This window comes from Choristoneura fumiferana, chromosome 3, assembly GCF_025370935.1.
Source record: "Choristoneura fumiferana chromosome 3, NRCan_CFum_1, whole genome shotgun sequence".
Classification (NCBI taxonomy): Eukaryota; Metazoa; Arthropoda; class Insecta; order Lepidoptera; family Tortricidae; genus Choristoneura; species Choristoneura fumiferana.
The window spans coordinates 18753914-18769227 of record NC_133474.1 but is presented as its reverse complement, the minus strand read 5'-3'; the positions used below and the strand labels follow the sequence as shown (position 1 = coordinate 18769227).

At 36.2% G+C, this 15314-nt stretch overlaps 2 protein-coding genes across 13 annotated transcripts in view; one reads left to right on the top strand and one right to left on the bottom strand.

The window, feature by feature from the left end:
- The window catches only part of LOC141426873 (dual specificity calcium/calmodulin-dependent 3',5'-cyclic nucleotide phosphodiesterase 1A-like), a 348580-nt gene extending 341065 nt beyond the window's left edge, over positions 1-7515 (top strand). For all 12 annotated transcript variants that reach the window (XM_074086107.1, XM_074086111.1, XM_074086109.1 and 9 more), the window contains 4 exons: positions 2340-2565; positions 3067-3346; positions 3969-4061; positions 4966-7515. In XM_074086107.1, the coding sequence (XP_073942208.1) occupies positions 2340-2565; positions 3067-3346; positions 3969-4061; positions 4966-5030 (664 nt within the window). In that variant the 3' untranslated portion in view covers positions 5031-7515. The remainder of the gene's footprint in view (positions 1-2339; positions 2566-3066; positions 3347-3968; positions 4062-4965) is intronic.
- Positions 7516-12013: 4498 nt separating this feature from the next.
- Positions 12014-15089, bottom strand: LOC141426874 (protein arginine N-methyltransferase 3-like). The gene has a single exon (XM_074086112.1). The coding sequence runs from the start codon at positions 15007-15009 to the stop codon at positions 13447-13449; it is 1563 nt and encodes a 520-aa protein (XP_073942213.1). The 5' UTR covers positions 15010-15089; the 3' UTR covers positions 12014-13446.
- Positions 15090-15314: the final 225 nt, after the last annotated feature.

Sequence of the window (15314 nt, the reverse complement as noted above, 5' to 3'; positions counted from 1 at the left end):
AAGTTTATGAAAACTTGACTGTACTGATTTATTTTGGTGTGCAATAAAGAAAGAAAGAGAAAGATTTATGTGGTTCCATCAGGTGGTGGCACCTTACTAAATAAGACTGAAACACTAAAACTAACAATAAAACTAAATAAGTGGTGATACGACAGGACACCAAAAAAGGCAAAGAATATTTGTACTGTAGGAATCCGAAACCACTCTTTAGACTTCAACACCCACCATTTTAATCATGACTCCAAGCAACCTTTACTTGAAAGGGTAGGTAGCTAACTAGAGTAGGGTCATCATACATTTTTAAGACTAAGTGCATTTTCTCCAAAAAGGTTCTTCAGGCCCTTAGTTTGTTTAAAATGGTCTGTAAAAGCCTGCATTCGCTTTCACAGAGTTCCTTGGCGAAGTTTATATCTCGGCAAAAAGCCTTTCCGGGGAAGTATAGGCATAATAAAGTATAAGCTTCCATTAGGTCAAATTACAGCGCTGAAGGGCCAATAAATAATGAATTTATAGCGCCCTTAGTTAGAATGTGACCTCTTTGAGAATATAAAAATACAGTTTTTGGTTGAACTAGTTTTGGGAAACCGAAGTAAAATTATTGGGCAGTAGGTAATGCGGGGTAAGCTGCTCACTATAGACCAGCTAAATTGTACCTGGGACCTGTCAAGCTTCAATCAGTGCCTTACCTGGCATAATAGTATTGGTTTCCAACCATTTTGATTTTGAATATGATTAACATGATTGTTAATTCAGCATTGATATGCTGAACACTACTCGTACACCTAAACTATGCGCTAAGTAAATGCACTAAGATATAAATGTGTTATGCATGTGTGGGGGTCATTATTTAACAAAATCTTGTGCATGTGGGACAAGGAAACAAACTTCGAAATGTGGTGCCCTCACTCTCCGAGTTGTCTAACGAAAATATTCATTCCACACCCCTTTGAAGGGACGGTCAAGGACATGGTATTTGTGATCCGGCTTAGTGAACCTTTAGTTTAAGCCCGTGACCAGGACCAGTTGAAATCATGAGGGGTTAGAATTCAAACACACATCCCTCGGTTAATAATTCAAAGTTGACTTAACAGACGCAGTCAAAGTGGTTCAGTTATGAGAACAGTGGGTACCTAATTTATTATTTATCCTCCGTAGGGACGCAATAATTGGTTTCGGGCATGAATTATGAAACTGGACCTCCATGCAGGAATTAAAAGTCTTTGGGAATTTTTAAACAGAAAATAATTTGTAGGTTTGAGTTCTACTTATGTCATAAATGCGAAGGTTCAATTCCTGGCTCCAACCTCTAAGTTTTCAGAAGTACTAAATTATATTTAAGGTCAATGATCTGTGATGAAAAACGCTTAAAAGTTTTTTATTTTATTTTCGTGGGCACATTTTTGTTGACATGGTAGAAGATTCTGTAAAGTTTCCAGGTTATCTATTAGAAGTACAGGACATCTAAAAAATAATCGACAATGTCATCAAAATCTATACCTAGCCCATTCATGAAAAAATACGACCACGAAAATTGAGGCTTTTGAAACGGTGGAATAATGACCCAGATACACTCCAAACAGGCCGCTCCATAGCGCCATTGCTTTTAGAGCGACAACTAACTATGAAACCTCTATAATAGAATGATCTATTTAAACCTACGGGTTTCGAGTCCACCCAAAGTTTCGAGACGAGCCAAAACTAATTTCGTCGTTATTTTAATGGAACAAGTAAAGTTATGGTAATCCACGAACTGTTGGTTCTAAGTTTATTTATACACCTCGGAACCTACATAACTTAAGTAGTAAGTAAAGTAGGAAGTAAATTTTGGGCCTGTGTTGACGAATTGCTGGCGAGATAATGATTTAGGATACTTTTAAGAGCAAATATAAATTTAAAAAAGTACAGTACCAAAACAGTATGTTGACAAGTCGTGTTAACACGCACTTTAAGGTCAAGACAAATACAATATATAGAATACAATACATAGGTAAGGACAGGTAAGGAAATTCCTTTAGTTCATTGATATAGATCATAAGTTACGCCTGATTCAATAAATTATTTAAAGAAGTTTATCATAAAAATAAAATTTTGATACATCCACTGGTCTTTGTCCATTACATTTATGGCCCAGTCTTTCAAGAAATAGTCCAGTTTATCTCGCCATCGCCGCCTAGATCTACCAGGTCACCTTTTCGATATCCCCTCTGTGGTTTTCTTGACCCACAACTCCTCCGACATTTGGAAAACATGGCCAGCTCAGTCCCACTTCAGCTTAAGACACCATTCGACCTACATCAGTGACTTAGCCAATTAATTAACAAAAATCATTTTCATTCCAGGTTAATAAAAGACGAAGAGTGTAACATCCTGCAGAACCTCTCGCGCGACGAATTCCGCGAGTTCCGAACCCTGGTCATTGACATGGTTCTGGCTACCGACATGAGTTTCCACTTCCAGCAGCTCAAAAACATGCGGTCACTCCTGACACTCGCAGAGCCTGCCGTCGACAAGTCCAAGGCTGCTTCGCTTGTGCTGCATTGCTGTGACATTTCGCATCCTGCGAAGGTATGGATAACGCCCATTGATATTCTTCACTTCATTCTGAAGCTTACAGGATTCAGAATGAAGTGAAATCTGCTAGCACAAGGTTCAGAGGCATACGCTCTTTTCCTTTGTATATTTATTGTAGACTAGTTTAAGTTCCGTGAAAGAATAAAAAATGAGCTAGTTTCATATCCCATAAATAATAATTAAAAAATCTCTTCTTAGTACCCCTTCCCCTTTCTATGATACTCATGGTATGTATCAGCAAAATTTCAATTCTCTAGCTAGTGGTCAAGACAGTGCGTTGTCTGACTGTCAGTTGGTCCCGTTACTCTTTTTTAGGTGTAGATAAGAGATAGTATGTGTCACTAAAATGTCCGTCAGTTGCTCCTTAAGAAACACGGTTGGGTGCCGTTGGTTAAAACTTCTCTGCTAAGTTTCATATCGATTAGAACGAAGTTCTTATGAGTTCCGTAAAGTTCTTACTTCCATTTTGACGAATAGACTCTTTATAATTTCCAGAGATGGGATCTCCACCACCGATGGACGATGAGTCTGCTCGACGAGTTCTTCCTGCAAGGAGACAAGGAGCGCGAGTTAGGGCTCCCATTCAGTCCTCTCTGCGACAGAAACAACACCCTGGTAGCGGAGTCGCAGATCGGCTTCATTGAGTTCATCGTTGAGCCCAGTATGGGAGTCTGTGCTGATATGCTGGAGTACATCCTGGGACCGCTGCATTCGAGTAGCAAAAACTCTGGCGCTAGTCAGGAGCCTATCAATGAAGAGTCTGCGGGAAAGATAGGTAATTTTTTATAACGCAGTAGTTTCAGCAAAAACCATAATAGACTGTTGGATTAACTGTCTTAGCCACTCACGTGCTTTGAGCAACTACTGTTGCCAAACATATTTTAGCAAATGCTTCTGGCAACTGTGGTAAAAAAATAGACTTATTATTTTCCCTATAAAAAACTTTAGCACGCAATGTATCACTAGGTGAAACTACTTTGTTTTTGTTCAAAACGTCGCACTTGTTGACGTGACAGCTGTCACGTGGCTGTCACAGAACGCTTCTCTCTCGTATCAAATTATTGTACGCAATACATTGATGCTCGAAAAAAAATTAATACGCTATGGTAGTTAATTCTAAATTAACGATTTATTTTGATATCGGTTCACAGCACATAAATCTACGTCTGGTTACAGTAAAGTTTGAGGCTATATCAATATCAATAATAGACGCTGTAGATTGAAAACTTGAAGAGTAACTTTGATTTAATTTTTAAATAAAAACAAACGGCATGCTGGTCAATATTGAGTAATAATGTGCTCTTTAAGATTCTTGCTTCTTTTTTGTTTATGCCAAGTTAGATCGTGATAGTAGGTACTTCAGCAGAGTAATAATTTGATTTCTGTTTGGATTCCAGTAAACGAGACTAGCACTAAGTTCAAGATTCGAAAGCCCTGGGTCGCATGCCTTAGTGACAATAAGAAGATATGGAAGGAGCAGGCTGCCAAAGGTACCTAACAACACGTAACACAGCTGTTATTCAGTAAAGCTAAACTGCTGTTACGAACTAGGGGAGGCTTAAAGGGTTTACCTGGCCAAAGTCATCACAAGCGGCTACAATTTTCAACTTCAATTATTATTTAAGTTCAATTTACCAGACCTGAGGCCGTATTGCCTAACGTTTCTGACGCTGGCAATCGCAATCAAATGACAATTTTTGTATGCCAAATCTGTCATTTGATTGCGATCGCGAGCGTCAGAAACGTTACCCAATTAATATGGCCTCCGTTTAGTACAGGAATAATAAGATCTATGTACAGTCAAGGGCAAAGATACCGACACGGCCAGTTACAAAAATATGACACGACTTTATAATATGCACTTAACGTTAAGGCCGTGTATATACATATTTTTGAAACTTTGGCCGTGTTATATCTTTGCCCTTGACTGTACATACGTCTATTTTCTTTTATCGCGTTACAAATATATATACGTATAGGTACCTCATCGAGTAAAGACATCAGGTATTTTTAGGAATAAAGTTGTGTTAAATACTTGTGATGTACATATAATTTAATAATATTGTAAATCTGTTTAAAAAATATACCTCGTTGAGTTTCTTGCCGGATTCTTCTCAACAGAGGATTTTCCGAACCGGTGATATTTTTTTTTGACATTCATAAGGGCTTGTTATAGCCTAAATTGAATAAAGATATTTTGACTTGGACTTTTGACTTGAATAAAACTGGTTCCTTCGAAAGTAAAAAAAAAAAAGTTAATCGACCTCTCATGAATAATCTAAAAAAAAACTACGACCGCTTGCTCTTTTGTAGAACTTAGGGTAGCTATCATCGTCCGAAAAATGATTTTGGGTCTTCCAATACACCTAATTCGGATTCCTATGATGTTCCCAGATGCAGAAGCCAGGGCCAAAGCAGAAGAAGAGATCAACAACCCTCCAGCGGCTGCGGAGGAATAATATTTGGCCACCTTTGTAAATAGCGTTAAATCTAATTGTTACAACATGTTCTCTTCACTCATGAAGAAAAATTAAAATGTTTTCGTTGTCTGTGTGTAAACGCTTGCAGTTTGACTTTGTGTGAGAAAGAAGCGTCGTGGTGAGAAAACTGGGAAGTAAAACTTACTCGCTGTACAACTTTGTCACAGATCAAGAAATTCAATGAGCCATTTATTGTGAGACAGTGGTACTGCAAGGTAACACGTTGGAGTTTTCACTTAGGCATAGGTCTACACTTATAACATAAATCACTTTTTTCTCACGACATCGACACTGGTTTCAAGTAGATACAGCCACTTATATTAGTAATAATACAAAAAAAATATATATGCCTAAAGTATGCCCATGACGCTTCTGCGAGCACATAGTTTTACGTCGCTACATTCGAATTTTAATTAAATACCCGTTGATATTCTATGGCGCAGCAATATTTCTTTCTTGCGGACAATATCCATATATTTTATGAAACAATGATTGTGGTTAATCTATATAATACCTTTAAACGAGCAATTCTGGTATATATATTTATATAAAAAGAATCTCGGAAACGGCTCCAACGATTGCGATGAAATTTGGTATGTGGGGTTTTCGGGGGTGACAAATCGATCTAGCTTGGTCTTATTTCTGGGAAAACGCTTATTAACGAGTTTTAGCCCGAGTAAAGCTCGGTCGTCCAGGTACTTCTACTTAAACGCTCATTACAAATAGCGCAATAATATACTCAGCGGCGAAAAATCTGGCCCTCAAATCTATGCAGTAATAGGTAATTTTGCATGAAGGGTTGGCCAAATTTTGTGCCGCTGAGTATAGTTTTGCTGATAATATAACCTTCGTAATAGAGAAAGATGGACTCCGCAATACCACGCGGAAGATCACCGATACTCTGGACCTATTACGGTTATTATAATAGTGTACACTAAAACACTGTCGATTTAAAAAACATTAGCAATGGCGCCAACTTAAAAAACATTGACGTCAGCGGGTGTTTATTTGAAAATCGAAGTAGGTATATTTTAAAGTCGTGTTTCGTTACGCACAAATTTTGAATTGAGAGCACAATGTGAAAAGCCTGAATGTATAAAGATTCAATTTGGAAGACACCATAGTGAGCCAAATTCGAAACGGCAGGCAGCCACTGGCGCCAAAGCCAAATTAGTATAAATTCATAAATTATTCGCGGTTAAGATTTTCTTTAGATTTAGCCTGACGAATGGTAGAATTTCCCGGTCGTCAAGTACCCATTGTGATTTGTATTAAGTGTTTCTCGATATACCTTTCAGAGACAAAGCGAGTTTGCGTATTTTTGTTAAATTTTGAGCGTTCGAAAAACGTCCATTGTAAGCGTGAATTTGGAAAAAACTTATTTATGATATGAACGCTACGTATTTTTCAACAAGCAAGTCATAGCATAGAAATGAAATCAATGGATACTTGGCGACATCAAAATCTTTAGTTACTTCCTTGTCTGTCATCGTAATAAATTTACAGAATGATTACGTTTCCATTATGTGTATTCCTCAAAGTTTTTTGAAAGATGGTCTCCGCTGTAGTAGAAGCATTATGTACGTAATAGAAGCTTACTAATAAAAAATAATACAACAGATGTATGGTAATTAGTTATAGAGAAACAGCTTTATATTTAAAGTATCCTAGGTTACGCGGTTTTTTGTAACCTTTTGGATAACTTTATACTTGAAGAGCTATGAGTTTTGAAAGTCGTAAAAACTATAATTTACGTCTCAAGTCAATATTGAAATGGTTGTCGTAACAATTTTAACTTCGTTTCAACTACAACACCTCTACTCACACATACTTAACAAGTTTTTCTTCTTTCAAATTGCATTATGAGGATTTTTGCTTTTACTAAAGTGGAAACCGTCTTTTACGATGTGTATATTTATCCAAATATATAAAATCATGTCTGACCGACTGACTCATCATAGAAAGCTGAAATTTCGCCCAGGGTATCCCTTTAATATATTATTTTCCCAAGCGATGAGAATTCTTCCATAGGGGCGAAGTTACATACCTACGTAAACTTTGTATTTGTTATATTTTCCTATGGCTGCATGTTTTCAGACTGATCGTGCTGATATTATTTGGAATGAAGATAGTTTATGTATAAATATCACAACATGGCAATATTGCAAACATCATGCCAATTCATTAACAGCTTAGTTATTTTTCGCATTTACGCAGTATTTTTCACATATATTATAATTTGTGCAAATATTAAATTAAGATGTTTATAACTAGCTTAAAAATGTATATCTATGAAAATGCTGGTAACGGAGCAACTCATTCCTTATTAAAGTTTCTATATCGTGTGTACAGATGTGCTCTTCGCAAAAGAAACATCCTATATATAGAATAAGTAACTAAATAGATGTAAATCATGGTCTTGTATTTAATAACATAATAAATGTAGCTTAACTAGTTTAACTTATCCCATAATATATGAAAAATACGCTTATTAATTTTAATATTTCCGATAAAATTGGAGATTTGATATTCCTGACCAAATGTTATTTAAAAGAAATCATTTTCTAAATAATATAAACCTTCTCAATAGATAAATAATAGGTAGATAGTACATGTAGATAGTTTATTTTAGTTAAATAATTCACGTTCCCATTTTAAAACCGATGTACTTTAACTGATTAAATCCAGTGTTAAAAAAGGGTTAATTAAAGGAACAAAAGATGTGTCATTTATCACGAAAATCATGAAAAGACATCATGAAAAGTGATAATGAAAAAGAAAGTTGGGGACTTTGTCCGTTGTTATTGCATTGGACACAAAAACGATATGTTTAAAAATATGAATCAAGAGCTTATGTGCTTGGGTTATTTAAACATTGAAACGTCAAGTTTTAGTAACAACACATTTTTTAGAAAAACTTAAAGTGCTTTCGCTTAAAAAACGTGAAACTTGAAAAAGATATCTGTCTCGGTTTTGATATTAACTTCCTCAGAGCTTTCAAGCTACTCGTATTTTTGCTAAAGACGTCTCGAACGTTCAAGCGACACGTACGCGTTGAGGACGGTGGGTAGGTTTGTTGTGAAAAATATGCTCTTGAGGCACTGCTGATTGTCACGCTGCCGACGAATGAAAAGCAAGTAGAGCGAGTAGATACGAATTGGAGAATAGGAGAATAGCCTGAATCCCTATTGCTGAGAAGTGATTTATGTCTTTTGTTCGTTTAGTTTTCTAACGCTCTTAGTCTTTTAATAGCTTCCTCGACGCTGGGACAAGTGCAAGTGTAGGTTGGCAACGCGTCCACAACACCCCTGGTGTTGCAGATGTTTATGGGCGGTGGTGATCTCTTACCATCAGGAGACCCACTTAAACGTTTGCCATCCAGTCGTATAAAAAAAAATTGCCTCAGGCACCTGCAGAGTAGAACGAGACTTTATGATGACCGTCCTAAATATTGAATGGACGAACTGTTATAAACACAGTTATACCTTTTTTATGATATGGAAAACGCACCTTATGCATTCAGGGAAACAGAGGGTTGGAAAACGCACCTTATGCATTCCCCCGTTTAGGGGAACAGAGGGTTTGCGGGGCTCTCCCTTATAGGCATACCCACTAACGACCACCTAGTTCCGACATTTGCCATAGTGATGCCCCGGGATGAGGCTCCTTTCAGACCCCGTTTAGTGCAGGCTCGATCCTCTCTAGTCTCTACCCTCCCGTACTGGTGTCGGATTTTTCATAGATTAGGTACTCAATCAAAGTTACACCTGGATTATTAATCGGGAAAGTGCACAATCTAAAGTTTTGGTCAGAACTGAAAACTCTTATTCCTCAAGTACCTACCTAGACCAGTCCGCTATATTTCAAGCTCAACAAAAACCTGAATGAAATTAGACTGAAAGGCACAAGGTTAACGAGTATTTTAAAAGAGACAGGTAGGTAGACAAACTTGAATAAAAGTATATTTAAGGACGACCCAAAGTAAATGTACCGTCCTTCCTGTAGACTCTCTAAAGGCATTGGGTAAGAAATTTTATGAAACAATTAGGTCCTTTTAAAATCCCTTCAACGTTTTGAGATACTCACGGTTGCCAAAATGGTTTCGCATACGAGAAATGTATTTTAAATTTTAAACTGGTATGCGGGCAGTTTTCAAAGAGGAAATCGAAACATAAGTACATTCGACACAATATGCATATGTTTTGGGTTGTTTATAAATATCGAAACGCAATACGACTCTATCACATTCACACATCACATTATCACATTTAGACGACCGGATGGCCAAGTGGTTAGAGAACCTGACTACGAAGCATGAGGTCCTGGGTTCGATTCCCGGCCGGGGCAGATATTTGTATGAATAATACGAATGTTTATTCCCGGGTCTTGGATGTTTAATATGTATTTAAGTATTTATTTATCTATATAAGTATGTTTATCTGTTGCCTCGTATCCATAGTACAAGCTTTGCTTAGTTTGGGACTAGGTCAGTTGGTGTCAAAGTGTCCCATGAATTTATTATTATTATTATTGTGTTACGTCGTGTCACATCCCATACATCTGACAAAGAAATCATAGTATGAAAAGGTTCCACCCTGGCACGTGATTCAGTTTCCTTGACTGTTAGGTACATAAAAGGTTCCACCCTGGCACGTGATTCAGTTTCCTTGACTGTTAGGTACATAAAATAACAAGTTAACAGAGATTTGCGAAACAAGCCCTAAGTCAATGAAGACTGCCCACGTAAAGTTAGTATGTATCTTTATCAGAGGCCTAGATTTCCAGGTACATGGGACCATTTCTCATTGAATATCAAGTCAAGAAACCATAATCACAATATATTATAGGTCCCTAATGATAGAATAACGATTGCAAAAGTGGTAAGTATCTAGATTTATATCTAACTTGGTGACGCTTATTGTAGAAAAAAAATATTAACAATAGATCTTTTATATATTTATTATCTGTATATTGTGTATGGTAGAGTACTTATAGTGTTTAATTAAGGTTAATCAAATTATTACTTAGAATGTGGTTCATTAACACAATTCTGATTGGGAATATAGCTTTATAAAAATGTAGTTTAGAATAATGAGCCTTATGGACATCATAGCTGAATGTTGTTTCTGTAAAAATAGCTTGCAATGTCATTCCTATTGCAGTTTGCCACTTCGTCACATCATAAATAGTTCTTGTGTAGCTACCTGTTTTATTCTCAGCACTTTTGAAATATTTATGTACAAAAATAAAGAAATTTATTTACACCAAAATATTTTAAATAATCGTGAAAATATTATTTGAGAGAAAAGTACGCACTATAGAAATATTATAGTGGTGGTATCACACTTCGCTACGCAGTGAAGAGAATAGATTCAATAAACGATATTATGCGAATGTGTAGCCACGAAGTCTATGCCTATTTTATAAATGAAGACAAATGTATAAAACACAAATAACTAAACAAGAAAATACCTACTTAAGCTCTTAGATTACAGATTTATTTAAAAGTGTTGGGCAAAACTTGTATAAACCTATTGATGTCCTGCAGGATGCTTGGTAAATAAAAGCAAAATCATTCGAAGATGGTAGAAAGGATAATTAAAATTGTTTTTGTTGTCATCTACAACATCCTGTACTTTGAATATGAACAAAAGCCTGCGTTAGCGAAATTGAAACTTGAATTTTGCTTAACTTTACCAATTTGTTACGTTTTTTTATGAGCACTTTAATTACTAGGACCTATTATAGCGGTCATTAGACGTACAGTATAACCAGGTTGTTAATATCGCACGGGACTCGTTGGTTTTCTTCGTTTTCTTAAAAATTCAAATAAGAGAGAAAGAGAACCCGATCTTTTGTTTCGATTTCCGAACGATATTTGCAAACTAGTTTAAATGTACCGAAGTCGTGAAGGTGCTCAATATGGAACTCCTCTAATGCTCCCACGGTAGAGCACACGAGCCGAGCGAGCGAAGCGAGCGTACCGCTGCAGCGGCCGGCGAAGTGCCAGAACCAATATGGCGGCGTTTCATGATATTCCTAGAAATTTCATGATCTGCCTAAACTGGCCAAATCATGAAATGGCGGCGTTTCATGATATGACTAGGAATTTCGTGATCTGCCTAAACTTCACTAGGCAAATCCTTAAACGTACTCGTAGTATAAACTTAGCTCAACAAAGAGTTGCCATAAAAATTACATGTTTATGTCGCTCTATATAGTGATATTATGAGCCGACTCATAATTCCCATTACTTCGGTTAGGATACCTTCACAAGCTTGTGCGTGACACACGTAGAACCCTGTCGCAGTCAGCATAAGCCGCACTTATAAAAAAAAACTTGATAAGGACAGCAGAAGCTCCCTGCGACAGAGTTCCACTCCACCGAGTGTCACATACGAACTTGTTAAAGTATAACTACCTACACGAAATGCCAATATTAAAAATAGGTATAGGTATTCATTAAAAATGGTAATTGTTCAATACCTAAGTAATCAATCCATATTCATAAGAAATTACCTAATGACGTTTAATTTTACAGCGTAAAAATGATTATTTATGTAATTGGATTTTTCACCACAATATTTCATACATTTGCCTAATCTTGTGTAACTATTATGTGTATTTTTAACATAATTATAATCCCACAGACCTAATCTCGGCATCTAATATAGCACCCAAAGTCCTAGACAAAATGCTATGTCTATGGTAGCACCTCTATGTACATTTTATGTGAAATCTCAATTTATGTGTAATTATTTTCCTAAATAATAATTCTTTTTCTACATTTATGTAAATAGAACTAAACACCTGTATGTGTAAATTATATGTAAAATAAAAATAAAGATTTTCGTAGAAAATGGCTATATTTCTTTTATACATGTTTGATTGGTGAAATATGGATTTTTATCGTACCCAAACACTTATTTAAGGTAGGTATACAGTTCTCGAAAAAATGTGAAAGAATGCTAGTTCAAAACTGGACCATTTTCCGATAGGTTTTGCAAGAGCATACAAAATGTTTTCATACATGAAAATACAAATATTTTAGTCAGCTAGTAAATTATAATAATATTAGAGTAAAGACATACACAAGAATTTACAAATACTTAACCATTCTTAGAGTCATTACAAAATTGATTACCAAAACTCTTTGAGGTAACATAACAAGCTAAGCGTAAAAATCTAACTACATAGGTACATACTTCCCTCCTAAGCCATGAGGCACTATCTCAAAAAAAAAACACTTGAGTTATTAATACTTTTGTGTAGCTTTAAACATTCTGCATCACATAGTGTAAATGACAGAAAAGAGTTATTTTTTTGAGATAGCGCCTTTTGGCTTAGGAAGGCAGCATAATACATTAAAATATTTTAAGATGATTCCTAAGAAATTTTTTAATGTCTCATATTCATATTTCTACGCAAACATACCTTTGCAATTGTGGAATAGCAGAACTTGGTTTAAAAAAATACTAGTAAAGTACAAAAACTTACTTGCTTACTAACTTTACTCTTATACAAAATATTTTTTTTAGTATACATAAACTGATGTATACAAGCATTCAATAATGAAAAGGCAATATAGTAACACATATATTTATGCTGGCAGAATAGTCAACTATAGTGATGTGCCGAGTACGGCTTGACTTGAGTCAGACTCGATTCCTGCTTAGGACTCGCCTACTCAAGTACCAAAATATTTTGATTTGAGTACGCCAGACTCGATTCGGGACTCGAGTTAGAGAGAATCGGTTTCATACTCACTGACTCGATTCTATTATGTGAGTACAACTGACTCGAGTCTAGTATTTGAGTCAGATTGTCTAGCTTGAATTCAATTTCTGTTTACTTAAGCAATGATGTATGAATTGACGACGCATACGCGTCATACATAATAATACAAGGTTGAACCTGCAAGTTCTCATCTCAAATGGCTAATCAAGAAAAGATCTCTTTTTATGGTGTAAAACAAATACCTAGAACTTGACCTCATTTCTAGTTCCTAGATATCTCTTTAGTAAGTAGCTTAGCTAGGTATGTCCTGTTTTTATTTAATGTTTATATATTAAAAAATGGATTTATCAACGTGTTACTACTAAACCTATACTATGCTGTTTCAAGATACTCCTTTCCAATTTTTCCTTTTTGTTATAAAATTGGTAACAGACTCAGTCTCTAGACTCGAATTTCTTGACTCGAGTAAACATTCGAATAGATACCAAACATAGACTCGAGTAGGTATTCACTGGACTCAAATCGCGGAATTAAGTCAGGATTCGAATACCATATTAACTGACTCAAGTCGCGGAATCGAATCAGGATTTGAATACCACATAAAATGACTCGAGTCAACTCGATCCACCAAAACAGCGACTCGGCACATCACTGTCAACTAACTTAGAATGTACTTATGAGTTTTACCAAATATATGAATTTGAACAGACAGAGCTCTAACATCAGCTTTCTGCCGATTACAAATGATTGTTCCTTCAATAATGTCCCCTTGCTTCACTTCTTTACAGTCTCTAAAATGAAACACTGTCTGTTTCCAATGTGTGGATGTTGCATGAGGGCCCGTTGAGAAAGAAACTTTATTTGGGAGGTCAAAAAATGTATCAAAATAACCAACAAGAGATGTTAACATACCATCTCTTGTAACAGGTAGTTTAAATGAGGATTCAAAATCCATCACATCAGTGCTACATGTGTTTATATCAATCTCTTTTACAATGTAAGGTTCGGATATGGTATGATTAGACCCAACAATGTCGATGCTTGCTTCTCTCACTACTTCAGACTTCATGCAATTCATTTTGTATCCGTAGACATCTGACCAGAATTCTATCAACTTTTTATGAGTGTCTACATCACCATTGGCTACAAGGCTGATATTACATCTGTTTGGTAGTAATAAACCCCCTGGTTTGAGGCAATTGTCTCTTGCATAAATGACACTGTCAAGCATACCTTCAAATAGCAGGAAATACCCCATCCATTCTGATACAATAATATCAACTTTTTCATCTAGCTTAGTATTTTCTAGTCTACCTTTTACAATTTTAATTGTTTCATGTAGGTTATTTTCCCTTATTATGTCCATGGCATGGTAAACAATTTCAGATTGGTCTAACGCATAAACTTTCTTTGCACCTGCTGTTGCCGAGAACATTGAAAGGATTCCAGTTCCGCATCCCAAGTCCAGAACAACTTTACCTTTTAACGTTTCTTTGTTATTTAATATAGCGTCTCTATAACTTTCTGTCCGTACTTTGTCCGAGAGCATGTCATAGTGAATGCCAAAGTGTGCGTAAGTGTTGAAGTATCCCTCATCTTCTTCTAGTGGCACTTTTGATACACAGTCAACTATCATAGCGGGCTCCGACACAGAACTGCTAGTAGTACCAACATCCACAATGGATTTCATAGATGCCTGCATTTTACTAATGTCTTCTTTAGCCATTTGCAAGTGGGATTTACTTTCATTGAGTTGTTCAGTCAAAACTTGTATCGTCCTTTGGAGTTCAATGAAGTGACTCTGTGATAAAGTAACCACACCATTTTCTACATTAGCGTGGTAAGATTTGGGTGAACCGGGTTGCTCGACGAGAGATTCGAAATCAAACATCAGCCATTCGTCATTTTCTACCGGCTTAAGGTACTTTTCATCTTCCCATAAAGATTCGCTGACATTCATCACAGCATCTGCTGACGGCTTGTGAGTCTTAATGTAGTTGATTAACTTGATGTACGAGTAGCAGTCCATATTAAATTTGGCTTTTAAAGTTTTCAAATTAAAGTAGTGTGCACTCTCGCAGTGTTTCACGGCGTCTTCAATAGACGTGGAAATGTGAGTGCAAAATAAACACGTTACCGTAGCGCCATTTGTTTCCATCTCCTGCCATTCTTCTTCCTCGAACTGATCTTCGTCGCTACTGAGGTCTGGTACATCAGTCATGGTGATTTTAATAAAGAAATACAAGAAAAATATAATGATTTATGCGATGTGGTGATGAGAGAACCATGTGCTAAATTGACAGTGACACAGATGTCAAAGTCAAAATGACAGTTCAACATTCATTCAAGAAGCGTTTTTGAAAAGTTTTAACTAGACAACTTACAATTTTCTCGAGGAAGGGAGTGTACGTTCGGGGAGTCGCTACCATCTTTATTCACTTAAATTATACCAATGCTGTGTGAACAATAGCTAGCTCTATAAAAACTATATGTATCAACATCATTGACACGAATCAAATTAATTTA